The following is a 27,785-nucleotide window of genomic DNA, read 5'->3' as shown; positions in this document are numbered from 1 at the left end:
CGCTTCCAATAACTTTCAGATCATAAAGCATTATAGAATTCTAAGGACCTAAATTTACCATTTGCCACCTGGTAATACTCAGAATTCACATGTGCATACATATTTTAAATGACTGAATGTCAAGTATTTCCAAGACCACCCTTCTGGGTAAAGACAGTACCTTACTACATCAAACTGATAGAATTTGGCAAGAGCACAGGAAAGGAAACCAGCTTTTGGGTACCGTCTTCCTAAAAGCCCAGGCTTCTTGTCTTCTTTGCCCATCACAGCTTCAATACATACCATTTTTATCATGCAACTTTTACTGTTCAGAATTCAAACAAGCTAGAATTAATATAAATAGTTGGCTAGTACGAAAACATTTTATAACTGTTCCAACAGTTACCATTAGCAGCTAATTCTGCAAAATATTTTTTTCTGAAAACACAACAAACAATTTTTAAGTGCAATTCTATTGCTTGAAAACGTAGAAGCTGTCACTAAAAAGTAAAGAACTTACCTATGCAGTTCTTCAAGAGTGGGTCTATGGGTTGTGGATGATCAGAAATAGTGAACTTGACAGCAGTAACCACTGAACTTCGAGCATATGAAGACCCTAATATGAAACAAAAGTGTAAATATGTAACATTAAAACAGTACAACTACAGAATTTAAATCATGTTCAATTCCATTCTTTTTAAACTTCCAATACTCTTAAGAACACTGAAGAAGAAATGTTACTTATTACTAGCAATGCAATATGTTTTCTCCATAGATGTTCTTATGTTCCATTTTAAACATGGGAAAAGAAACCATAACATTTGTAATAAACATTTCACATTATCTGCCACAGAAAATTCAAGTAATGAGCCTATTAGGACTCATTTTTTTAATTCACCACATAAGCCTACAAACCACTCTCCTCTTTAATGCAGAAGCACATGAAGAAAACATGTCAATATTCTTGATATGAAACTGATTAATGAATTATGCACAATGATCCTTCCTCATCCTTAAAAATTTCAGAATTCTTATCTGAAAATTAGCAATACTGTAGTTTACACCAAAATGTCAACATGTTGCAACCGGTTTGTCAAGTAGTGCTGTCCCTTTGTCACCCATGCTCCTTCCCCTTTAAGTTTGTAACTCTTAGTTAAACATAACATCATTACTCGAAATACCACAGTCTGAAAGCAGACCATAAAATTAGTTCATGTTATGTACCACTAACTTCTTCTAGTAAAAATGAAACCTAATGAAATCTAAGCTTCACATTGTTGGGGCGGGAGGAAAGCAAAACTTCAAGAGTATCACAAAATTTAAGCAAATAATTTGCAAAACTACCTCAATTTTTTAATAGATAGCATAAGGCCATTTGCTACAATATGTACATGAGTTACTACTACTCACCTGATGCCAAGTATCCCTTGAGTCGTGGAAGCAGAGTCTCTGGGTCTATTAACGTAAGCTTGCCCAAGCATTCAGCAACAACATTCCTTGTACCCTCTTCTGCACATTCACAGTGTTTCAGGAGTAAGGCCCAGATGTTCTCAACATATGGTTTGAGACCAATCACTGATGCAGAGCTAATTATTTCTTTCAAGGAATGAAGAAGAAGGTATTGCCTCTTAGGTTGACTGGTTATTTCTTGTAAGACAAATGGCAGATACTCAGGAAGATTGCCAACACTAATACTGCCTAATGCGTAAGATGCCGCCGATTTGACTTCTTCGCTAGGAGAAGAGAATGCTTCTAGTATGACAGACTTCAGCTCAATTTGTCCACTTAAGTCAATGTGATGCCCAACTTCCCCAAGAGAAAGCAAAGCCAAAAGCCGAATGGAATCTGTGGACCTTGAGTTCTTGACATCTTGAATGAACTGACCTACAACAGCTGGTCCTTCCTTAGGGCAGGCTCGAGTAAGGGCAGCAACACATTTGGCAATAGAATAGTAAGACTGCTTGTGAGTAAGTGCTGTGCTCTGTGAGTACACTGGACCTGTTAACATGCGCAGTAAATCCATATAGCCTAAATTATTTGTACCAGTCACAACCAAAGCTTGGAAAAATTCTAGCATGGCACTAAGTGCTCCACCCTGAAGTAGAGGCGATCTCACCAGCCCAATAAGTTCATTAAGAATGGACCCACTGATCTTTGACAGGGAGGAAGGATATACTTTAGCCAGCGTTGTCAGAAAACTGATGGCCATCTGTGATACATGCATATCACTTTCACTAATCAGAGGTGGAAGCTCATCCAGGACAGCATCAATCATGGCAGCTGTCAAGCTGTCACTGTAATTCTTAATTAAAATATCTAGAGCAGAAAGAGTGCCCAGTTTCAAAGCTCGCTGATTCTTTCTCAAAAAAGAAGCAAGAATAGGAACTCCTTCCCCGAGGATTGGTCTCAAATCTATCTTCAAAGGAGAACCAGCAATCAATGTCATGGCCTTCACTGTAGTTAACCGAGTGATCTCATTCTTCAGTCTCTCTAGGAAGATCTGAAGTGTACTAGGCAGGTCTGCACCTAGGCTGTCACCAAGGCTACAAATTATTTGACCCATGCAAGATATTGCCCTTTCTTTCACCTCCTGATCAATGTCAGCAGCCTTTAATCTCTTGATTGTACAAGTAAACAGGTCTTTGATGTAAGGAGTAGCATCAAAGGAAGAAGGCTGGTCTAAAGGACGAATGACTTTCACAAGTTGTTGAGTAACCAGAAGTGCCTCTGATGTTATCTTGTAAAATGGGTCTCCCACACAAGCTACAACTGGAGGTACCAATGCCTGAACATGAGGATGAAAGACTTGGGGAGAATGATTGCAGAGGATCACATACAAACAGGACAAAGCATCTATCTTCAGATTAGAAGAACTTGATTTGTCATTCAGTGAAAAAATTATTCCTGGAAGAAAAAAGAAAAATGTATTTTTAGGTTACATATTTATATTCTGTTAGAACACTTCAAAATTTCTGAAGGAAGGCAGCAATACACAAGTCATGTTTTCCTGCTCCCAGCCTTTCTTGAATGCTTCCAAGCCCCTTTCACCATTTTATTCAACCAATTCATTTTCAAGCTTCTTCTACAGAGAGGACATGGGCCATTTGATCTATTTTCTTAATTATAATGGGAACTTTTCCAAACTTACTTTTCCTTGTTACTTCAAAATTCAGCATTCTAGGTCCCAAAAGCTAAAATATGGACAATATTTCACTTTGAGATGAGAAAGAAGGCAATTTGATCTTGCAATTAAGAAGCAAATTAACCTTTTTTTTTGAGATATAGAGGAAAAAAAATCTCAATCTTAGCGCCAACCCTTGTTTTCAAGATTAATAGAAATATGTCACTAAAACATTTATATGGATCCACACAGTAGCTGATTATTTTGCCAATTTCTTTAAATAGAACCAACACTTCAAAGCTTTTGCAAAAAGCACAGTCAAGACTTAAAAATTTTGAAACTTCACATCCAATTTACTAATAAACCTTTAAGTTAATAATATGTTTCTCATACCTGGTACAAGAACAGGAACATGTTGTGTTAGGGCTCCAGGTAATACATTTACTAGCTCAGTCAGCATGTTAAAGCAACACTGACGAGTCTTCACACTTTTCTCCTTCATCTGTTTGTGCAAGGCTTTAACTATGTTGGGGACCTGTAATCATTGCACATCTGTTAATTGATTCAATAGCTGACATTTCTTTCATCTTTGATCACTGGGGGGGATATAAAGAAAGATGTGTGCCCTACCCCTCTATTTCTGATTTCCCTACAGAGCTAGAGAAGTTATAAACACTGGGAAATGAAGATTCAAAAGAATTACTATCCAAAAAAATAGTAATTTAACTTTAAAAGGTAAAATGAAACACAGCAAAACTAAATTTGCATTAATAAAACTGTAGAGAGCAACAATTGAAAAGTCACCCAAATAATTCACTTAGAAAAAGTTTTTCAGTACTATCCTTCTTATTCTGCAAATAAAATACGCTGTAGCAAATCAAGTTTCATCTTGATCATTAGAGCTTACGTCTGCATTACAGAATGCACAAAATAACTATGTTGCTTTGGTAATTTGGCTAAACTCATAGGACATGTAAATTTTACAGGTGACGGTAAACAACTGAAGTCAGATAAGCACATTTACATGAGTTGGTAATTTCAGTTTCCAAGACTACTGCACTTTTCTGGGCCAGTTTACCTGGCTTGCTCTCTATGTTAGTACTACAGTAATAAACTGTAAATTTGTGTACGAAGAAAGTATGATATGGTACATTTCAAGAACTATCCTTATGAACAGGGCACAACTTTAGTGTGTCTTCTCAAAGATAACAAAAATCTTGACAAATAACCTGACTCTGAAGCATTGTCAAAGGTGTCTCTCCTTGTTCCATTGCATCAGGATCGCAAAGCCAACTTTGCACAGGTCGAGTTTGTTTTAAAAGAGAAAGATATGCATGAAAAACATCGGCTTTAACATTCTCTTCACGTTCTTTGAATCTGGCTATTAAAGCAGGAGATACAGTTTTGTAAAATTCTGGAAGCATTTCATGTCGTGTGCTAACCACAGCATCCAGACATTTAGCAGCTGCACGTCTCACTTTCCAGCTCATGTCATCATCATCACTATATTCATCATCGCTCCCTTGAAAAAATAAATTATGCATATGTTCAAGTCTAGACAATCAAAACATCAAGTTTTATTTTAAACAGTTAACAAGAACACACTTGAGTTCTTTGTGTAAGGCACACCAAAGAAACAGGTTCAGAAGTATGTTAAAAACCGTACATAAAAAGCCTTCTAAACTGCCTAAATCATAAGGCTAATTATTTCCTCTGCCGATTTTTTCACACTAGTCTTACACATATATTAATTTAAACTGCAAACAGGACAAGGCGGTTCCCATCACATTACAGCCTGATTACTTATTTATTTCTCTTTATTCGTGACATAAGCAACAATGCAACAACAATTACTAGCTGATCAATATTCAACAAATTTTTCTGTTAGTTTCTTTCTAGGAATAAATCAAACCATATTCTCCCCCCCAAAAATGACAATAAAAATATACAATAAGCAATACAAATTGACTTTTTAAGCGCTAAAGCAACAACTGTGCAGCTCATTCATTCTTGAAGTAATGAGAATGTTATGCTCTGGGTTCAGATTACTTGTGTGTCCAAGTTTTCATAAAGCTTACATATGGCAAGGTATTGCCACCGTATTAACATTTCAGTCTAAAACATTTTTTATCCTGCAGAAAAATACTGAGTATTTTGCAATTTTCAATCTATTCTGATTTGATGCATTAGGTAACAATATATTACAGTGGAAAGTAGTGAGAAGCCTTTCCCATGCTGAATATGTATTTTCAATTCATGAACTGATGTTCTTCTCACTTTAGTTATATCATCCTACATGCTTCCACCTTTTTCCACCTTTCAAGTATTTCAAAATATTTGTCTTGTACTTTATGTTCACCCTTGGAATTATTTATCTCCAGCAACAACATGCTATACTTATATTCCAAGAAGTGGGTTCATAAGGCATGTTTAAAAACAGTACAAAAGTCGAATACAAAAGTATACAAGTCATTCAAATGCTGGTACTTAATAGCAATACCACCAATTTTCTCAGATGAGTGCAGGTGCACAAGCTCTTCCTCTCCCCCAAACCAAAAAGAGAATATACCTTGATCATCATCATCACCACCATCAGCATCCATAGCATTTTCATCTTCATCTTCATCATCATAATTGTAATTAGGATCATAGGTAAGATATTTAAGACAAATGTTTATAATAGTAGATACATGAGGATAAACTTCTTTAGGACATCTGTGTAATACAAAAATACAATCAATGTCAAAATACTTTGAAGAATTAGAGTATTTCTAAAAGACTTCATGCCACATACTGTACTTTGGAGACATTAGCCAAACCAAGTACCATCAATGCATCCATCTGAATTACAGAAATTCAGAAAGGAAGGTCAGAAAGGGCAATGCTACTATGTAACTGGATCTGCTAGACTGAAAGGTTCCAGAGGACCAACATATGCCTTTGGATATCAATTTTTTGTCACCACTATTGGACAACAAATATTATTAGAATAGTTCCCCCCCTCCTGTTTGCATAAGTAGCAATGGCACAGTAAAAAGTTTCTGAAGTACAGACATAACTGTCCTGGTTTCAGCTGGGATAGAGCTAATTTTCCTCCTAGTAGCTGGTATAGTGCTGTGTTTTGGATTTAGGATGAGAATAACGTTGATAACACACTAATGTTTTAGTTGTTGCTAAGCAGTACTTACGCTAAGTCAAGGCCTTTTCAGCTTCTCATGCTCTTCTGACTGAGACAGCTGGAGATGCACAGGAAGCTGGGAGGGGGCACAGCCAGGACAGCTGACCCAAACTGGCCAAAGGGATATTCCATACCATATGACGTCATGCTCAGTATATAAACTAGGATAAAGCTGGCCGGGGGGCCGCTGCGCGGGGACTGGCTGAGCATCAGTCGGCGAGTGGTGAGCAACTGCATCGTGCATCACTTGCTTTGTATATTATTATTATTTTATTTATTTTATTTCAATTATTAATAATATTAAACTAATTTCCCCAAGTCGAGTCTGTTCTGCCCATAACAGTAATTAGTGAATGATCTCTCCCTGTCCTTATCTCGACCCATGAGTCTTTCATTATATTTTCTCTCCCTGTCTGGCTAAGGAGGGGAGTGATAGGGTGGCTTTGATGGGCACCTGGCATCTGGATCTTAAGAAAGCCTCAAATAGGTACCCAAGAATAACTTACCTCCTAACAAAGGATTCAAAGGCTTGAATGCAATACTCTCGTAGTTCATCATCATCTACATTACAAAACTTTACAACCAAAGGAATTATTTTCTCGAGATATTCACCTGGTAAGAGAAAAAAATTAGCAAAGTAATTACTCTCATCTAAAAACTTTTAAAGTTACAGATAATTTATGTATTTTTCTTACCTATTCTATGACCTGCTTGCCTACTGATAGCAGCAATACACTGTATATAGGTCCTAGTTGTTGACATGGAATCATTTTTAGACAGCTCTGTCAACAGATGTTCAATGAGGTCAACAAAAACCATATTGCCACAACTCATAACCAGGTGACCAAGAGCAATGATGGTTCTTTTCCTCACAGCAAGTCTGGGGCTAGTCAGCTGGGGGAGCAGACAGGTCAGAATTGAAGGATGGAAGTTAACAAGCAGTCCTCCTTGCCTTAAAACAGACAAAACACAAACTCAAACCAATTGAATCTAGATAACTTTGTTCATATACTGTACAACAATTCCTTTAAATATTCCCAAAACATCATAAAGATTCTAATTAAGTCTTTAAATTTAAGTTTTTGGAACTTTTAAAAGAAGAAATATACCCTCAAAGCAATAAACATTAAAATAAGCTTAAAACTATAGTTCTCGGAAGATTAAATAATAAAGTAATCAATCTATCAATCAACTTATCTTCAATACATTCACTTCTTTTTTTTCCCCTAAATGAAGTTTCACCTGTACTTAATACCTTACCATATTATTTCACATAACTTAAAGTAATTTAAATTTAACATTTGGAAAATTAAAGTTCAAGCTTTAAGGAGTATTTATCAGCATTCACCAGAGTTTTGGAAGAGGGATGTTTACCTGCTCAGCATATCAGCCATGATATCCAGTGCCTCCAGCTGAACAGACACATCTTCCTGCTTGGCTATAGCACTAGTGAGACGCCCTGTGATCTTTTTGCAAACATTAGCTGCTAATGCAGAACCTGAAAGTACAACAAAACCTCAGAATTTTAATAATTAAAAAAAAATCCAGTTTTTAACACCAGAGATCATGTTTGTGACTATGGAAAGCAAGCTGATCTCAACATAAAGAAGCTTTTCCCACCCAACGAAACAAGCTTGAACAGCCAGTTTGTTTGCTAATGTAATGTATGCTCTGCATTAGAGCTGAAAGACTATCTATGTAGAAACATACTGAGAAGGAAGGTTTCTTAATTGTCCCGTAAAGTATATACAACAGAAAGGACACTGCTTTTGGCAGGGCAAGCAATGGAAAATGAAGGCCAAGTGTCCTGGTTTCAGCTGGACCAGGACATTAAGACAAGTCTAGAGCAATAAATGAAAGAAAAAAAAAAAGGAATAAACTAAAAGGTAAGGGGAAACACAGAAGTAGATACAGCCACCTCTAAAGAACAGCTGTATAACAAAAAAGCAAAATAAAATTATTTTGCACAAGAAGCTACTTAAATAATAAATACCTGAAATACTGCTGAAACATTTGAGAAAGGGGGAAAAATGTATACCCAAAGTACTTTAAAATTCAAGTAAAAATGTCTTTACCACAACTCCATAGTTCTCCCTTCCCCCAACCGTCTAACATTGTTCGGAGTAATTATGAGATGAGAAGAAACTCATGTCATGGTAACAGCTACCATGGCTAGCGCTCATCTTCATTTGCATGAAGTTTTTTTAATCACACTTTGGGAATTTCAATGTGAAATTAATACCATTCCAATCTATATTAAATAGATTTATATATATAGTTTATATATATTTATGGCTTATTCTTAACTATATGACTAAAACTAAACATAACAATTGCACAGTCAAATGTGTTACCATAGAGGCTAAGAAAAAAAGACAATTTATGTTTGAGTTGAGAGCAAGAAATAACACCTAGGTTCCTTTTGTATTAGGAATACTAATTATATTGAAAGATTTTGCTACATTTTTATTTGAGCTTTACCTCCACCCCAAAATCTCCTTTTGTTTTGTGTAGGCAAACAAAAGAAAAGCTTAAACTGATTTACTTAAAATCAGTTATTTATTTGAAATTTACGCATCTCACTACTGCTTGAGAAAAGCAAGACTTATATATGGACTTTCAATAAAGGATGTTAAAATCAGAGCTTTTTTTTTTTAATTTAAGAAACTCGGTCTCTAAAAACTGCATTGCCAAAGCCTTTTTAATCACTTCTCTATTCTCATTCATATCCTACACTAAGATAACTGAAAAGCACTTGAATAAAAAAGTAATGCCATTAACTGATGAGTTGTTCATCATTACTATCTCTTTTGGAGGAAAGACTGCCTTCATTTAAAACTGCAGGTAAGCATTTCAGTAATTTAGCAGGCAATTGTTAGAAACACAAGGTACTTTCCAAAACACATACCAGAAACCAAGACAAGAAATCAGATCATCAAAGAAAAATACCGAAGTTATAATCAATTTTAAAGTATACTATCAATCAAAAAGCAAGATGAGATTTAGCTATTACTACCGCCTAGAAATGTTCCACCATGCAATTATTAAAATAGGAGCTTTTACACTCAATTTGTTATACTGAAGTTCATATACTGTTTGTTTTTCACACTAATGCAATTCCTCAGTAAAAAAGTTTTTAAACTAGTAAAATCTGGAAATACAGTCAGAGAAGAAGAAACTAAAAGGATATTTGTGCCATACATTTCTCCTCTGACAGAAATTAGTTCCAACGCTAAATGAACTGAATCCTCTTCACTAAAGGACCCAGCTTTTGCATTTTTTTAATGAGTAATGAAACGATAAAACTAGATAGTCTTGAGTACAAAATGCCTTACCACTGGAAGCTGGGGGGAGTTCTCCAATCACAGTTTTAAGGCCAATGCTTGAAATGTCACGTAACTGTTCTTTATCTGAAAGCATGTTTGTACAGAGGGTATCTACAATGGTCTCCACTTGATACTCCTTCACTTTACTCACCAAAGGGCCAAGGCTGTATAAAAACAGAAGAAAAGTATTAAATCTGCAACCTTAAATAAAACCCCTCATTTTATTTCAGTATTTTGCATTCAAGTCATAAACTTAAGGTTGTTTTTGGTAGCAATACAAAGCCGAATTTTAAAATTTGAAAGCCTTCAACTGGTTGGGTTGATAACCTCTCTCCATAAATCTACTGACAAAATACTGGTTTAGTACATGTTTTTTATCTAGTGGTGAAAATGGTTTTTGCATGACTATTCTGCTTCAGTCTCAAAACCAGAGCCCCTCTTACTTCTCACTTAATGCCAAGATTTATAACAAAAGTTACCTAGCCAGAGCCATCAGTTTATGTGCTTGACCATCAGTGCCTGCTTAGTTCACAGACAAGTAAGCAACCTTCTTAATTACTGCATTTTTATTCTACACAACACTTGGATTCAATCTGATATACATTCAGACTCATTCTATACCTTACAGTGCCTTCCTTAATAGAATGCAAACAGTAAAATAAAAAACAATGACATGGCGTGCCCTCCTTCACGCAGACTCCAAGCACCACTATACACGGCAGCACATAGTAACATTTCCTCTCTTTCCTCTGAATTGTGAGTTTTTAGTCATTCCAACTGTTTTGAGGATTGTAACAATCTTGCATTCTTTTGTCAAATGCTCCCATTTGTTCAAAATACTAAAACCGCAGATGCCTTAGTAAAGTCTAGTTCATTGCTAAGAAATATAGCATCCTTCACTGTCTTCCTAGCCCATCACCAACTTTCAGCATCTTTCCATTGTTAATGTTCTGTTCCAAAAGGGAAGTTATGCAAAAACAGAGCCTTATATTGTCTCTATTTCCTTCCATTCACCTGTGAAAAACCTCCATAAGAACTCCAAGAACTTACTCTTTCTCCTACTACCCCTCCCACTTCTCACTCCAAATTTGCTTATCTAGTTTCTCCCTATTTTTAAAACACCTGCCTTCAGACAAAGCATCTCAGAAATGGGAAAGTAATTTTGAAAAACTTTAAATTACCAATTCAACTCCCTCAAACATACTACATTAACAACAAACACATCAAATTCTGGAAAAAAAAAAAGCTTTTTTTTTTTTTTTTTTTTTTTTTTTTACAAGCTGTGCTATAGGCATTCCTACCATGTTCCATCAAAAACCAGTACAGTTAACCTTACGCATACAGTAACTACTCTCAAAGGCATAGCTTCCTTGTTTTGTAAGCTTCCTTTCTCTGTATGTTGATCTTGCCAGCTATTCTCTCTTTAATTCTCTGTGGTGACATCCATAATATTACTATCCAATCAAGAAAGCACACTTACTAATGAGACATCAACACTAGAAGTGAGATGTGACATGAAGCTAAAGTTCTACCAAGCTTAGGTTCTCCATTGACCCTGACAGAAGCGAGGGCAGGAGGACAAGGAGCTGTGTGCAACAGTCACATAGGAGAAAAAGCAATGGCTTGAGGCAAGAATGGAGACAGCAGTAGTGAGGACCATCTACAGAAAATGTGGGAATCGTGAACTGGAAGTGTAGCCCACCAGAAACACAGATGTATCTCCAGAAAACTACTATTTATTTTCTCTTCCATCTGAATCAAAGGGATAATGAATAGCATTCTGACTCGGTCTTGTGCACAGACCACCCCCTAGTTGTTTTGCAGCTGCTCCAGATGTCCCACCAAGGAAGTCCTACAGCCTGATTCTCAACAGCACCTCAGTGTTTTTCCTCCTATGAAACACACTTCAAATTATACACATCACCATACAATTCAACTTCAGCCACAGTGAGAAAGCACAGATGATTTTCAAGAGATTTTACATGTGTATTCTCAGTGTGAACTTCGATGAGTGGTAAAGTGTGAGGATTTTAAGTGAGCCCTTTATATCAAAACAATCTGGTTAAGATTTCGAAGAGTAGAAAGACATGCGCAAAGTTGTTATTTTTTAGGAAGAATTTTTCAAAAGTGTAAGTTTTGTTGCTGTTTTTGTGAAAGTCAGGGCCTAACTTGCAGTACAGAAGTCAAAGCGAAGCCATGCAATGGTTCCATCAGATTTGTGCTGTGAGGACAAGAGAGCGTTGAAGTGGTTTCAAGTCCCAAGTTAAGAAGCCATGTCTCCTACTGCAAGTGACAGAGCCAAGCATTACGGATCAGAAATCATGGATGTTTATGTGGCTTACAAGGGAGGGTCCAAAGTTTGTATCTGCCCTTCAACATTGTACACAATGTACACAGCCAACCTCTCTATAAATCAGAACTATTAAACCAAATTATGTGGAAATGAATGTATAAACAAATGCAGAAAAAGGAGCATCTTAAAGCCAATCACAAACTGATTATATTATGACTACATTAGAATGTAATGCCTCCATATAAACTTTAGTTTTTTCCACACTGAACTTTAACACTGTATACATCTGCTTTTCATTGAAGTTGATTCTAGCAAAGCTAACTGAGACTAAAATGATGTCTATAAGGTTAGTAAACACTAATTTTGGAGTCAAAACTGAAGCCCTAGACGAAAAATAAATGAACTAACTTGTTACCAAAACAAGACTAAGATCTAGAAAGTAAAGTTTAAATTTTCAAATATATGCCACTATTCACTACAAGTATGTCAGACTTTTGAGACTGCAATGGTTTAGGACCACGACTTTATTGCAACGTCAGAAGCATGCAGAAGTTTTACAAGCAGATGATGAAATTATTTGTAAACTAGATAATTAACAATAAAACAACTTTCAAGTAGAAGTATTTGCCCAGTTTAACTCCTTGTCAAGTGCAAAGGGAGTATGCTGTCCAAAGATGGACTGTTTTCCCATGCTTAGGAAAAAAAAAAGTAATATTTGGAAAGTTGTAATATATTAATTTGCACTTAAATTTTCATTGATTTGAAACAAATAGCAAATATCAAACTTTTAAAACAGTTCAGCCACAAGTTAGTTTGATAAACAAGGGGAAATATTTTTTCCCCCTCCAAAAAACTAGCCTTTCAAAGCACTTTACAAAAACAAAAGAAGCTCAAGACACAAGGAAAAAGGTGGGAAGAGAACTTCCAACTTCATACATTTGATTGTACTATGTAATAATGGAGTTGCCGGATTATGGTACAGAGCTAAATCCTGATTAACAAATATTAGTATGCAGCTCTAGTAAAATTAATAAATTCAATATATCATGTTCTAATTGTACCAGATTACTGGAAAGAAACTATCTGGATGCAAAGTACTTTCTTTCGGACCTTAGTGATTACAACGGGGGAAAAAAATATTTTGGTTTTATTTCATAAGATTTTGAAAATTATTCTGAATTAAGAGCAAGTTTCACATTAAAAAAAAGCACAGGCATGAAGTCAACTGCACAAAACTTTGGGGGGATGGAAATCATCTATAGGCAAGCAGAAATTCTGTCCAAGCTAGCAAGATACTAAGGTCTCAGTGAAGACTATTATTCTGAAAGTAGATAGTCCAAAATCCAAATTAAATTACACCACTCAGGCAAAAACTTACTTTACACTTAGTACTTACATCATCTAATTCCCACATTATTGTATTACAGAAACCCACAAGTGTTTTAAGACAGAAAAAAGACTCTTTACAGTCTAAAGGAGAGTTCCTTTCTTAATTTATACGTATTGAGAGACAAGCACGCAATGTACAAGATGACAAGCGAAACGTTTTTTCTTGTTTTACTGGAAATGGCTCTGGAGTTTAAGCCTAACTCTCCAAGAACACAGCTAGACCCTGGGTTCACTACTAGCTAATAAAACTGTCAGCCAGGCAGCTGCAAGGGAACACACAGGTCACAGATCACTATTCAGAAGGAAAGGCTCAAGGCTATGGCATTCAGCACAAACGCACTGAAGTTAGTTTAGGAGCTTAGTACTGTATTTGCCAAGAATGACAGCAAGACAACCCCACATGTTTACTACCTTGCTGATACTGCTGGGGAAAAAAGACAAATTCCTGCATTGCTTTAGCAGTGGAGATCTGAGGATGTGTAGCTTAATTCCAAAGTGCTGTTAACAAGGAAATGTTATCTTGTATTAATTTTACTTGTTGACCTATACATGCTTTGTATTATCTCACCATTTTTTAATGTGACTTCTGAATTAACTTCTGAATGCGTAGTCAAACTTGACAACGAATTTGTTTGGTTTGAACAAGTCTAGCAATCCCCACTTCTGGTCAGAGCAATTGTCCTTTTGAGTGTGCAAAAAACAGGAGAAAAAAGAGGAACAGTCTGGTCAAACAGAGTTTAGAAGCACCTACAGGGTAAATCCAAACCCACATGTTCCAAGTTCCTCTGAAACTCAGTCTCCTCTTTAGTCTCAGACCATAAAGTTTTCCATTCCTCCTGCTACAAAGGCTCTGAAACACACTCGGAGTTCCCCACACCTTTCAGACTTCCTGCCTTAGAAGTCCTCTCAGTCATTCCAAAGCCATCCCTCTCCACCATATAGCTCACACCACAGGACAACTGTAGACCTTCAAAAATCGTTGTTCAACCCAATCTGGTCACCCATTTTCTCCGCTCCCGGGAAAAAAAAAAAAAGACAGTGTTCCAACACCTCAAACTAAACTGTTATACACAGCTGTTGGAGGGAGCTAGACTGGAGGACTAGGCTCCAATTCAGAAGACTACAAGCCAGTAATTCCAGCTGGACTCAAAGAGCTGAGATCTATGGCCTTCCCTCTTGGACAGCTAGCAGACATGGCTCTATACAGCAGGACAAAACCAAAATACATCTTCCATACCAAAACCTGTTGTATGTACCCCACTGCTGCTACACTTCTTTCCCAGGTCCAAGAATTCACAGGGGCAAGAGCTAATTATGATGAAATATGTCCAACAGAAGCAGAAGGCAGCAAGCAAGAAGTGCAGACTGAAGAAGGTCATGAACAAAGGAGATTTATCTATTATATAAAGCAAGTCCTTGCATTCAAGAACTAAGTGTGACTTACAATACGACAGTAACCAGAGAAAGGTTCAAAGTTTTGGCATTAGTGGTCTGTCACCATGTTAGGCAAACTTAGGAGCTTCTCTTTCAATGGCCATGCTCATAATGCCTTACCCCCATGAACTCAGAACAGTGTTTGCACTCAAGGCACAGCACTTAGATTAATGCTCAGGAATATGCAATTCCCAAGACAATCACACCTACCACTTTCCATGCCTTCCTTCACAAACTGTAACCTGTTTGATTTCCTTCTCTCCTTCCCCACCATCACCCAACTTGTGTGGTAAAACCTGCTGAAAAAACTGGCAATTTGGGAATTAAAAAAAAAAAAAAGCTGCAAAGGCAAAATATATTTACCAAAACCATGCACTGAAATATCACATACAACTAACTCAGTTTTGTTAATGCGCTAAACTTGGAACTAATTTACATTAGTCAAATTAGGCCACAGACATCTGAAATTGATGCATTATCATCACCCCAATGCCACAAATTCAGGAAGATTGCCATTTACTCATTTCACAGAGTATTTTATGGAGATACACATATATCTTAAAAATAAACACACAAAAACAATTTTGGTGCAACATTTCTAGAGATAAAGCATACATATAATCTCAAGAAAAATGTTAATTGAGATACTAACTGGTATTTGATGGAAGATGTAAAAAGAAGCCCTTTACGTGCACAGAAACGAAGACATAATGGAATGGTTTCTCACTTGCTTCAGCAGGTACACCTACTCCTGCAGAAATGAACAGCTCTGAAAGAGCTCACTTTGTTAAAAGCAGCCAAACCTCAGGCCCTAGCCTGGCACTGCCCTTTAATTTAGGAAAAGGGCACTGTACTGGAATTTTTAGATTTCATCAAACCATATCCACAGCTACTAAATCCCTGTAAGTAGGGGTTTAGAGGACCATATCCACAATCTAATCTGGTCATTTTACTGCTTCAATCATGTTAAATTAATACTGCAATCTTATTAAAATAATTTCTGGACACTGATACTGATAAAGACCTTTTTTCCTCCAACAGATAAATTCCTGATAAATTTGTACACCAGCATTTGCCAACACACAGATTATTACCAAGAATTATCTCCAGACTCAAATACATCAAGCCATCCCTGACTGCATTCCTAGAAGTTGAAACATTTTCTCCAGTTGCTCAAAAAGCTCACAGCTTTCTCCACAACTTGATTTCACTCTTCAGCCAAGCTTTCCCTTCAGTGTTTCATTAACACATCACTAGTTTCTCTTCAAATACACACCACTGTCAGTCAGCAGCTACTCACAGCGCTGTTGCACTCATCTACCCTCGGTGCATAATAAATTGTTTTAGAAGCGACACAAGCACAAGTAACCTAGAACAGAAACAATCACAATTCCAAGGTATCATGACTATCCACAGTAGTCCAGAGAAATTCCCTGTGCATTTCAGTCAACAGACTACGGTATACAAAGGTGCGAGTGCAGAATCTGTAGAAACCATTTCACATCTGTAACACTACATGCTCCAACAGAAGTACTGTAAATAGAAGTACTAGGAAGCAGGAACAAGCACATGTACAATTATGGAAGCGCATTCATACAAAACTGAGTAACAATACCCTTTCAAAAATATGGCAAGCCTTCAGAGTAGCAATCCTGAAAGTTTGCTTTTGATCAGTAGCCAGTGAGTTTGCTATCTGGTTGGTGAGATTCCAGGTGGCAACATCATCTCTCCTTTCACTGCTAGAAAGGTCAAGTATTCTGCTTTTTGCAGTTTGCAATGACTTGTGCAGCTCTATGAAAATACATCTTCCACACTCTAGAGATCTGCAGCTGACACCATTCTTTTATACATGGACTTTGACAGATCAGAAGCAGATCTCCACCAAAAAACAGTTGTTCCATAAGTGAAGACATCTGAAATGACAGTAAGGATTTTTTTTAAACCTGAACTATTGAACAACTACTAAATTCTTCTGATTTAAATATGTTTATTTTTCAAGTGTAACCTATAAGTAATTAAAATAGTCACAGCAAAGGCTGGTCAATTAGATCCATCTCAATAAAGTATAGGAAACACTTTTTTGCTGATGTTTTAAAGATGACCAAACCACTGGAATGACAAAGTCATTCACACAAACACTTGAAATCACAGTTTCTAGGAAGTGTTAAACCAGATTTTACCTGAATTAGCGTCTTCAGTCCTATTTATTCAGCCTATCGGTTCAATAAAGCTGACATACCAATTGTGAAACCAATTTTAAAAAAGACTGCCTCAAGATTTTCTGGTCTTTAAAATCAGTACATATCACTTACAGACCTTATTATTAGTCCCAGATTACAAACTAAGCTTAGCAGAAGTTGAAAATAAACTATAACCTTCTTTTACAAAATCAGTTCTGAATACAAAGCTTTTGCACTTAAGCATGTATTTTACACATTTGAAGGCAGTTTCAGATATTGTTTTAAGTGCTCTTTGATCTTCTCCCTTTCACTAGCCAATAATTTGTGTCCAGTTCCTCTTAAAAGTCAAAAGCTCATACAGCTGCCTACGGTAATAAACAGCAACTATAACACACTGACTCCTTTAAGTCACATACATTTAAAAATAAAGATGTTCATAGTGTAGCTCCTCATTAGGAAGAGGGACACCAACTCATAATCAATTATAGTCTCAAACTGATATATTTTAACGGCTATCAAATAAGCACATTTACTTAGAGGGAAGAGTTAAAATTCACAAATGGGAAAAAAAAAAATTCAAATCACCAGTACAGCATGATGTGCAGCAGTGTATTACCACAGCATCCAAGACGCTTTAAAGCTGCTGAACCGGATCAGCCACACAACAGCCAATATGTGCATCATCCTGTTCACGCGAATGACTCACGCTCACAGCATCAAGCAGGGTTCCCTATATTGAACTACTGCCCAGAGAAGTCACACTGATAAATGCAGAGAAACTACAGTATCTCACGGGAGGAATCACTTAAAGTACTTACTTTAATCCCGCTTTTTTTCCCATATATATATATATGTGCATTTGTTTGCATTTTTACAGGTTTCAGGAAACATTTCACAGTGTGAAACAATAACAATTTCTAAGTATAGGTTTAAATGGCAGAATATCAAACCATAGATGAGAAACAGTTCATTCTTAAACTGCAACACTGAACATATGAAACAATTAATGTGCAATTTGGGCCAGCAGAACATTACCAACATTATTAGCAATGAAGAACAAACAGTCCATCCAACACAATACCTATGCTTAGACAAACCATACTGCTTGTCTAATCCAGATGCACATAATCTTGGATAGAGCCACAGGCAGTATAACTACTACTGCCATAAGGTGCACAGGATACCATGCCAGACTACGCTAACAGTCTTAAACTAAGAATATCGCATTTTCTACATTGGCTGACTGTAAAACAGCCTATGACTATCAGATGAAGCAAAAAACAACTCCTCCAGAAAAAAATGTAGACGACAAGAATATATCTAAAATTTTACATGCTCTTAAGAAAAACAAGGTGAACAACCTGCAGTTACTGACCTAGTTTGCATCTACTGTCTGCGATAACAGAAGCTTGACAAATACACTCCTTTCCCTTCTGTAGGGTCAAAGCTTAGAGCAGGTTGACTTTCACTCCAAGAGTACTAAGGCAGCTCATTAATTTTCATTTTTATTCAGAAATGAACTGCACAATCATCTTGCAAGGTAGCTACCCAAATATCCACGAACTCTCAACCTGACTTCTTCTAACCAAAGAACAACATGTTTTATCCTGTCCAAAACCAGTGCAATATAACTGAAAGGATCAAGAATAAAATCACTAGTGTGCTTTGAAGAGATAACAAGAAACAAGTTCATCAGCATTTTAACCAATAGAACCCTTCCTACCCAAATGTGAAAGCAAGCAGCGGATAAGGCAAAACCACTGCTTACATGTTGCTACGCTTGCCTAAAAACAAATGCTGCTTTAAGGCTGCTCTGAGTTGTTTTAAATCTGCTCTGTTCAGTGACATCAAGAATCAAACCTTGAAAGAGTGATCCTCCCGCAAGAGATTCTTACCTGCTCAAGGAGTGATCAATACCTTTGCCATTCACAGTGTTTCCATTGATCTACCTGTAGAGGAAGCTCCCCTAACAAACTGCAAATCTTTCCTCCCTTCCTCAAGGAAAAATCTGTCTCAAATACAGATTCAAAGGTACATAGGGTTGTCTTAAAGCCTTTTTCTACGAGAGAGAGAATCTATACTTAAATGGGTCATCAAGTACTAGCCTGATGAAAGTTCCTGCTGATAGTCTCTAAAGTTCACTAGAGCATTTAAATTAATAGAGATCTAAACACAGTTGAAGCTTTCCTCAGTTGAAAGTGCCAGCAAATCCATAACAGAAATACACAAGTAAAGAACGACAACACAAAATATTTAAAAACGAGAAAGTCCATAAAAACATGCTGGCTGAATTTAACTTCCCAATGAATTGGGCTTACACCCAGTGTTATAGTAGATGGAAGACTTTAGATTAGCTTGAACTGTCTGAGAAAATAGCTTAATAGTGTTCAACCTCTCCCATCTTTCACCCCCCCCCTACTGTTTCTACGAATGCTCATCTGATTGCAGGAGGAGAGCACTAAGCCAGAAGAAAACTAAGTCCCCAAACCAGTCTACAACACTATTAGATAAGCAACAGTGCAAGAAAAGGGACAAGCAGGGTGAGAACAGCAGAGCAGCAGGAGCATTAGCTTAAACTGCCTTAAAATTGCCATGGAACAATACCGTGAGTCTAAACTGCCTTAAGAAAAGAAGACTTTTAGAGTGGTTTTTTTTGTCCTCAAAGCGCATCTGCCAGTGATCGGGATGCCAAAAAAAAAAAAACTTGATACGTTCAAGAATCTACACATTCTAGATGAACGTTCACAATTTACCTGAAAACTTTTCCATCATGTTTCTTGTCCCATTACAGTAAATTTAACACTGTTCTTCAACACTATTTGGATTTCTTGAAAAGACTCCAAACTTTAAATAGATCCTGTCATTTTAATTAAATCCAAGAATTTTATCAGTATGTCAAAGTAAACTTTAAAAATAGAAGAATGGTTAATAAGAAAAGAACAGGACACGTGCACATGCGCAAATACATAGGCAGCCATCTATTTTCTCATTCTCTTCCCTTTGCAATCTTTCTTTAATGTTTTAATAAACATTACTTGTACTTTACGTCCAAAATTCTAACATTGCCATTAAAGATTGTGATATATAAGCTGTGTCTATGCGCATTAATCTAAACTTCAGGATAACTTTAGAATATACATTAAAGATGAATACTGCATGTATGCTGCAACATAACTTTTCCACAAAATGCTATTTCACACAAAGACAATTCTAAGCCTAAGTCAAGTTTCATAATAATCTACCCTTCTGATTGAGTACAAGCAATCTGTTTCAAAGCCATAGAACTTAAGCTGTACCACAACGAACTTTGACATTTCAGAAGTTTAAATTAAAAAGAAACATTTTTGTGTTGTTTGTTAAAAAAAAGGAGGGGGGGGGGAGGGAAGACATTTTAACAATGCTGCAACCCTGGTGAGAGTAGTGAAAAAGTAGTGACAATTATATTACTATACTGCTAATATTAAACTTTGGCTTGAAACTTGCTATTCCTACACTAGTTTCTCTATGCAAGGTTTTGGTTATCATCACTTAAAATACTTCAGAAGCTGAAGCAAGCACTGCTTCCAAGTACATAAGCAGATGTACACACAGGCTTTAATTTTCTGCTTTGCTAGTCTGATAGGGCAAACTGTAAAGAATAACAAGCTGAAACAAACTAACTCAGCTAGTCACGTGAAACTTCTCTTCAAAGCTGTCCCAAGCTCTTGCGTAGCGAGTTTACTTCAATCCATGGAGTCTCATGGAAAATAAGTAGCATAGATGGAATATTAAAAAAAAAAAAAACCCAAGCTCACAAACAAGAAACATTCTCAGGAACACTAGAACACTCTTCTTAACAGAGAGGCCCTCCTTAAAGGGCACAAAAAGTCAGAAAGGCCAAGAACAAAAAGTAAGCCATAATAAATGTAGCACCTCTTCAAAGGGTGCTCTGGAAAAGCCACACCACATGTGAAGTTAAATAAAGTGAGGAAGAGAGGGTACTGAAGCAACAGAAGTCTCTGAAATGCAAGTAACTGCACCCTGACCCCATAAAACATTTACAGTTCCTGTAAAGCATGTAAAACCATTAACAGAGAATGTTAGTGAAAAGGTAAGTTCCATATCGAATAACCATATATTTACCTTTTTATGTTTTTATCTCTGCTTGAAGACTACTCCAATACTACAATTCTTCCCCTAGATATCAATCTACCTTCTTACAGCCAAATATCAATGGTGCAACTACCAATGAATTATAATCTTTTAAAATCTATTTAGCATTCAAGAATTATCACCAAAGAACAAGCATGTCATTCATACACTTTCAGCAAGGATTGCATGCACTATTTGTCACCTGAAACCCCAAATGTTAATCTGCAATGTCAACAAAAGATAGTTCTGTAAGAAACTACAATTAAGGCAGGTAGCCTACAAGTACAAGGGTTCCTTTGTGGACATCAATTTCACAATTATTTTGCGTAGCAGTGGTCTTTTAAGTTTTTCAAAAGTGCTTTATGTTGTTCAGTCATTAAACAATTCTTTACACCATAGAAAAAGAATACCTACCATTTGACAGCTAAGTTTTGCACCTCACCGTTTTTATCTTCCAGTAATTTCAAAATCATCTTCACCACTTTTCTTTCACTGTCATCATCCAGCTTGATAGAATCTTTCTGTAGTTCTGTCATCAAGTCATTAGTAGCCATAAACCTGACAAAAGATAGTCAGATGATTATTGCTAAAAGGATACGGGTTATTCACTCAGGATTCAAGATTCTCAGTTTCCACCATTTGTTATCAAATAAATCACATTTAGCATTGGATTACTGTTACCTGTTTTGTGATGCAAGTAGCATTTATTTTAGTTCTAGAGTAAAAAGGAGAAAAATTGTATTTTAAAATAACAATAACTTTTAGTTAGGTCATCATCCTTCCCTGATGAGAACAGCTACATATTTTACTTCCACTGTTTACATTATATTCCAAATTATCTCCACAAAGAAAAACTGACACTTTCACGGATTTTAAGTAGTCCTTTCGTTAGCCATGCTGATGTTGTAAAAAACAGGCTTTTTTTTTTTAAGTTTGCTGAAGAAAATTAATCTCTGCTCTGAGTTTATTTTAAAACAACTTTTAAGCAAGAAGAAAAATACAGAGTTTTTCAAACATTCTCCCATAAAATTCACAAAAGCCAAACATTAATGGAGAAATAAAAGTGAAGCTACGTTTTACATGTTTTTCATTTTCTTGCCCTGTACAGACTAGTTTGTTTATAGTCCAGACAACGGCCGATCACATTTATCCAGCCCTCAATCCGGGGTGCCACATTAAAGACCAAGATTAATTCTTGAGAGATCAAGCAAATAAAATCATCTTTCATATCAAATAATCTACTATTCAATAACAGTCATATCCACCAATAAAAGAACATACTGAGAAATTATTTTCCCAAAATATTGCTTTCATGCCTTTTGTTTCTTCTCCTTCTGAAGTCTGTTTTCCAATCTGTTCTTCTTTTGTAAGCGTCCTCTCTTCTCAGAAGAAGTAATACAGATGTATTACTCAATTACAAATCCCGTGGGCTTTGGTACCAACCCCAGCCCACATTCAAAGCCCCAGACAAAAATGGTTTGTAATTAAACAGTTAAGGTTGACATTTGGACATCAGGCACATCAGCCTCGAGCAAGACATCATTTGAGCTCAGGTCATACTTGGAAAGTTCCTCCTACAGCCTGACATGCTAGATACTTTTTTTATTGAAAATGAAAGACAAGACTCTGCATAATCTTAATATGCATCACAAATGCCAAATGCCTGCCCTCACATAATGGACCTCAACTTGTCCTGTCTTTTAATACAGTAATTCCAGTCTAATAGCCTCAAGGTGTTTCTAAGATAAGACCTCACTCATTTTTCATTCACTCCAACAGTCCCAGTGAAGCAAGCCTGTAATCTGACAGGAACCAGGTGCGTGCATAAACAGATGATGAATGCGAATGGCATCAGCTATTAAACACAGCACGGAAAAAAGCTAAGTAAAGGTAATGGACAGATAGGATGGTTATAAGGGTATACATGAAGTCACGCAGTACTAGAACATTAAAAAACTGTCTCCATGTTACTGCTATATTTACCTCCTTTTCTTAAACCTTCTTAATAGCCTCCCCTCACTTCCCTCGTCATAGCTCCCATTTCCTAGCCTTACAAGTTCACAGGCACTCATCACTTACTTTTGAAAAGTTCCTAAACTAAGCAGAGCTTGCGCATCCTCATTGCATCAGCAGCTTCTGCACTCAACTACAACTGAGGAGTCCTGCTGGCAGACTCCTCCGTTAAAAAAAAAACCCAACCCAAACTCCACAATGGTGTGGGGAGGCCTGGCAACTTTAGTTTAAAGTAGCTGGTATTTAGAAACACGGTTTTGAGTAGTTTAGATGTGGCCTTTAGTCACAACTGCTTCCTCCTCAGGCGCATCATTACCTGGTGCAGAGCAGCAGCATGTCAGCAGCTCCTCATACCTTGTACTCAGAGTAGTCATTCTCCTCCTCCAGTGAGGACACTACTTCTCCCATAACCACACAGTAAACTGCCACCTTACATTACTGCCCATTTTAGAATTTAAGTCCGAGTTTCCAGACAATAAATGCCACAAACATTCGCAACGGACAAGTCAGTTTATCCAAAAAACGTAGGATTAATTTTTACAGTAAAGTGGTTACTTGAACTGTGGTTTATACTCAGCTCCCTGATATCAACAAGTTAACTACACTGTCCCTCTTCAAATATACATGATCTAAAAATAAATGCACTTACAATCACTAGTACTAAATACTATTTCATCCATTATGCAAATACACGATACACAAAGTTTCATAAAATATGTTATTGCATAACAGTCAGTTTGTAAAAGTCTATCATCATTCATTTTTATGGTTTGTAAAGTCAGATTTTAATCTGTGCTAAGAAATTTTTTTTTTTAATATTTGAGAATTCCAAAGTTGTTCAAAGCTCCTAGAACAGGTAATTTCTAAAGTGGGCTCTCCTAAAGCAACTACAAAACAGTAGCTGGGGACAAAAGTGCTTGCTACAACTGCATTTGACAGGTGTGACCCACCCCTTTTATGCAGAAAGTTTCAAACTCATCAAAATCAGTATAATAGTCACAAATTCATTAGAATTTTTCATAAGTCATCCTCCCCATAAGCACAAAATGGAAAGCTCACTTCATCACAGAAACAAACTAGCATGATAAAAGTAAAAAAATCTTCAGTAACATCTAGAGGAAAAAATGTTTGAATCTATTTTTAGTATAATTTAAATAAATCAGGCAATTCTGGACTGTCTCTTTTTAGACTAATCAATATTTGTTTCTCCTTCCGAAATTTCTAGCCTAAATTCTCCAGGTAATATCATGCTACTAAAATCTGAAAGAAATAGATATGAAAAAAACATAAATTTATCACATCTGTGTCCAGTGCTACAACAGATGTTAAAAGCAAACAAGATTATTCAAAATCCAACTCTATGGTTATTTAATCATCACCTCGGTTTTCCTTTAGATTTTAATATATTAACAAGAGACTTGTTTGGATGTCAATGTGTTCTTTAACTATAAACTAAGCACTGTAGCGCTGCAGCAAAGCAACAAAACCCAAGCGTATTTTATGCCTTTTCCCTGTCTGTATTCATGTACCCTCTTTGACAAATAAAGTCTTCAAATGTGAACTTCTGGTTGCACAGAATACAAAGAAATCTAATTATTTTTAACCTAATGCTTTGCTAGAACTACTGTGTAAACGTACCATCTCTGCTGTTTTTTAATAGATTACTTATAGCATTTCATTTTCTGATACTCAAATGTTTGCATTTTATCTGCTATTAATTTATTACAAAGCAAACAAATGATCCAATAAAAAACTGCTCTTGTGACAGATCCAATGCTCAAAATCACATATACCAGTTCTGTCCCCGTAAGACTTAACTGGACTTCTCTCTCTAGATGCACAGACTTTTAGAGGCAATACCAAATTATGCAAGGAGCACAAAACCCCTCTGTCTACAAGATGCAGCATCCAGGAAGCATGTGAGCTTAGGATGTTCAAGCCCGCCGTGCTGGGTGGCCCTCCCCGCTCCTATTCGCAGAATCACAGGATCTGTATTTTTTGAGGTTGGGAAGAAACCCCTGGGAGGTCATCTCGCCCACACCCCCTGCTCAAAGCAGGGTCAGCTACAGCAGGTTGCTCAGGGCTTTGTCCATTCGGCTTTTGAGCATCTGCGAGGACGGATATTGAACCGCTGACCTCCTCCCTCGCCTAGCCCCACACAGGTCAGCAAACCTGACGACCACTTGGCTCCTCCCGGCTGCCTGGGATCTCTGCCCACGACGCGTGGAGGCCGCGGCTTTTCGGGCACTGCCGTGCCCCGTCCTTCACGGGAGAGAACAGGCGCTCCCCTCCCGGGAACTTGCTTCCCGGGGTAGCAGCAGATTTGCGCCCAGCCCCGCAGGGGCGGCCCGGGGAGGGGGGCCCTCTCCTACCTCGAGAGGCACCGAGGCGGGTAGAGCCCGGGCTCGTTGCCCCGGGCCCTGCTCGGCCCCGCAGGCCTCCCCGCCGCCCGGCACCTGCCCCCGCCCTGTCAGCCGCGGCGCCAGGCCCGGGGCCGGCGCGGAGGCGGCCGTGGGGGCAGGGCGGCGCGGGGCCTGAGGGCGCAGGGCCGGCGGGCGCGGCGGGGCGGGGGCTGGGCGGGCGGCGGAGGGCGCGGGGGGGGCGGCGGCGGCGGCTCCCACCTGAAGTCCTTGTCGCTGGATGTCATTTTCTCCAGCAGGTTAGAGATGTGGTACGAGGCGCTCGCCATGTTGACGGACCCGGCCGGGGGGGGGAAGGAGAGGAGGAGGAGAGAAGAAGGAGGAGGCGGCGTCTTCCCGGCCTCGCCGGCTCCACTTCGCCCGCTGCTGGGGACGGCGCTTGGCGGGGCGAGCCGGAGCCGGGGCCAGGGCCGGGGCCGGCGACGGGGGCGAGGGCGGCGGGGGGAGGCAGGCGCTCCGCCGCCTCCTGCGGCTGCGGCTGACACGGCGGGAGGGGCGGGGAGGCGGGCGGGCAGTCGCTCGCGCTCGGCGCCGGGTCAAAGGTCGAGAGGGGCCCCTTCGCGCTACCGGCGCACCTGATTGGCTCTGCGAGCGGGCGGGCGGTGCCCAAGGCCGTGTGACGCCAGAGCGTACGTGGCGCAGAGCGTGCGTGGGAAGTTTAGGCCGCCGTTGGAGAGTGGCGGGAGTGGGGGGGACGACGGCGGGAGACGGCGGCGAGGCTGACGAGGACTACGCTTCCCAGCGTGCATCGCGCCCGCGTCGCAGCCGGGGCTATTGGCGGTGCACGTCGGTATTTGTAGTTTAGAGGGAGGGCAGGGGCCTCCGCGGCGCGTTGCCCGCTGGGATGTGGAGCCTCGTTTTGGTGGCAGGCTAGAGAGCTGGGCGGCGGGAGGTGGTGGCAGTTGGCGTCAGTTGGCGTCGCTGAGGGCAGGGCTGCTCTCAGTGCGGCTCACCTGGAGGGAGAGCCGCCCGAAAGGGAGTCTTAAGGAAATTCCTCCAACCCCAGCCTAGATGCTGTCCACATCAGAACGGTTCACCAGCGCTCTCCGCGCCTGTCGGTGCCCTGCGTGGGGCACCAGATACGGCGCTTTTTGTGCGGTGGCCATTACAAACCCACGACATATCCGGGTGCTAGAGGGGCTGCAGCTTCTAGTCCAGGGCGTCTCGTATGCGTGCAGTGGCTGCCGTCATAGCTGAGCACACTCTGAAAAATGTCTGACGGAAGCCAAAAGTGGTGATGTGAAAATCAATTTTCTTGGTAAATAAAGGCATGCTGTCATCGGTCGTGGTTTACAGAAAGCTGCTTGAAAATGTGATGTGAGCGCTTTCAGAGGTCTTGGAAGCCAAAGGGCACCTTCTAGAGAATTCTTTTTTTGCGTACCTCATTACTGCTCATGTCAATCTCATTACTTTTCTGGGCCTAACCCATGACCTGTCTATGCATGGGTAGATGATACGGAGCAGTAGGAGAACTGGGGAAATGCTTCCCTGTGTTACACCTTCCTTAAGGTTCCTATTAAAATACAAGAACATAAAATAGCCTTAATCCTTCTCAGTTACATGTGTATACAGCAAAACTCCTAAAGAAATGTTTTTTGATCCCTTTACGTATATTAAAAAAAGACTTGAACTAAAAAGAATATTTCTTTAGAATAGGCGTTTACTACGTGCAGCTTCCAGGCAGCCTTGCACAGCAGCTGATGGAAAGCATGTGCTTTTTACTCAGTTGGTAGAGAGAAATCGTGTGTCACCACCACGGTCTGTCACCCAGCCACAGTGTACAAGCAGCTATTTTGGAAGATATTCATGCTGTTAATTGTCTGGCAGCTGTGTTGGAGAGGGAGCTTAATATGTACTGGTCTCGTTCCCCAGAGCAGCTTGGTGGTAGGTTGGCACTGTGCAGCAAAATGATGGATGAGGTAAGGAGGAGGTGGGCAGCGTGGTGTTGGATTAGTGGCATTGCGGTGAGATGTGATGTAGGCATGGAGTAAGGAAGATGGGAGTAGTCAGGAGGGGGGCGGGTGTCCCGAGGAGAAATGGGGGAACGTCGGTATGGGTAGAGGAACTGCAGTGAGGGGAAGCACTCGGAAGGAGAACTGGCCCAATGTTGACTGATTTTTAAATAGGCTATTCGCTCCTTTGATTCAGGAATACTTCATTTAGAGGTTACCTTTAGACAGGGAAATTCTTCATTGTGCTTGAATGCTTGTGTTGGATATTCAGGGAAGCCAGCTGGAACAATACAGATGAAGATAGACTCAGTCTTGACTTGGTTGTGACAGCTGAAAATGGTTTATGACGTCTGAATTGTGATGATATTA

General features: G+C 38.8%; 1 protein-coding gene across 4 annotated transcripts in view; it reads right to left on the bottom strand.

The window, feature by feature from the left end:
- The window catches only part of CAND1 (cullin associated and neddylation dissociated 1), a 29,691-nt gene extending 3,725 nt beyond the window's left edge, over positions 1 to 25,966 (bottom strand). The window contains exons 1-11 of one of the 4 annotated variants that reach the window (XR_012673501.1): positions 25,666 to 25,966; positions 21,446 to 21,589; positions 9,614 to 9,768; positions 7,653 to 7,776; positions 6,974 to 7,230; positions 6,785 to 6,890; positions 5,670 to 5,815; positions 4,330 to 4,622; positions 3,494 to 3,635; positions 1,390 to 2,883; positions 500 to 595 (exon numbers count right to left, since the gene is read on the bottom strand). Coding sequence is in view for 3 of the 4 variants with exons in the window: in XM_075149198.1 (XP_075005299.1) it covers positions 500 to 595; positions 1,390 to 2,883; positions 3,494 to 3,635; positions 4,330 to 4,622; positions 5,670 to 5,815; positions 6,785 to 6,890; positions 6,974 to 7,230; positions 7,653 to 7,776; positions 9,614 to 9,768; positions 21,446 to 21,589; positions 25,666 to 25,733 (3,025 nt within the window). In the remaining variant the exon portion in view is untranslated. Of the gene's footprint in view, positions 1 to 499; positions 596 to 1,389; positions 2,884 to 3,493; positions 3,636 to 4,329; positions 4,623 to 5,669; positions 5,816 to 6,784; positions 6,891 to 6,973; positions 7,231 to 7,652; positions 7,777 to 9,613; positions 9,769 to 13,854; positions 14,127 to 14,163; positions 14,695 to 21,445; positions 21,590 to 25,665 lie in introns of those variants that run through there. The other 3 variants (XM_075149198.1, XM_075149216.1, XM_075149208.1) reach the window with 3 other exon arrangements.
- Between the last annotated feature and the right edge of the window lie 1,819 nt (positions 25,967 to 27,785).

The sequence above is a fragment of the Calonectris borealis genome, chromosome 1 (assembly GCF_964195595.1).
Source record: "Calonectris borealis chromosome 1, bCalBor7.hap1.2, whole genome shotgun sequence".
Taxonomy (NCBI): Eukaryota; Metazoa; Chordata; class Aves; order Procellariiformes; family Procellariidae; genus Calonectris; species Calonectris borealis.
The sequence above is the reverse complement of the archived record's forward strand: the minus strand, read 5'-3'. Positions and strand labels throughout refer to the sequence as shown.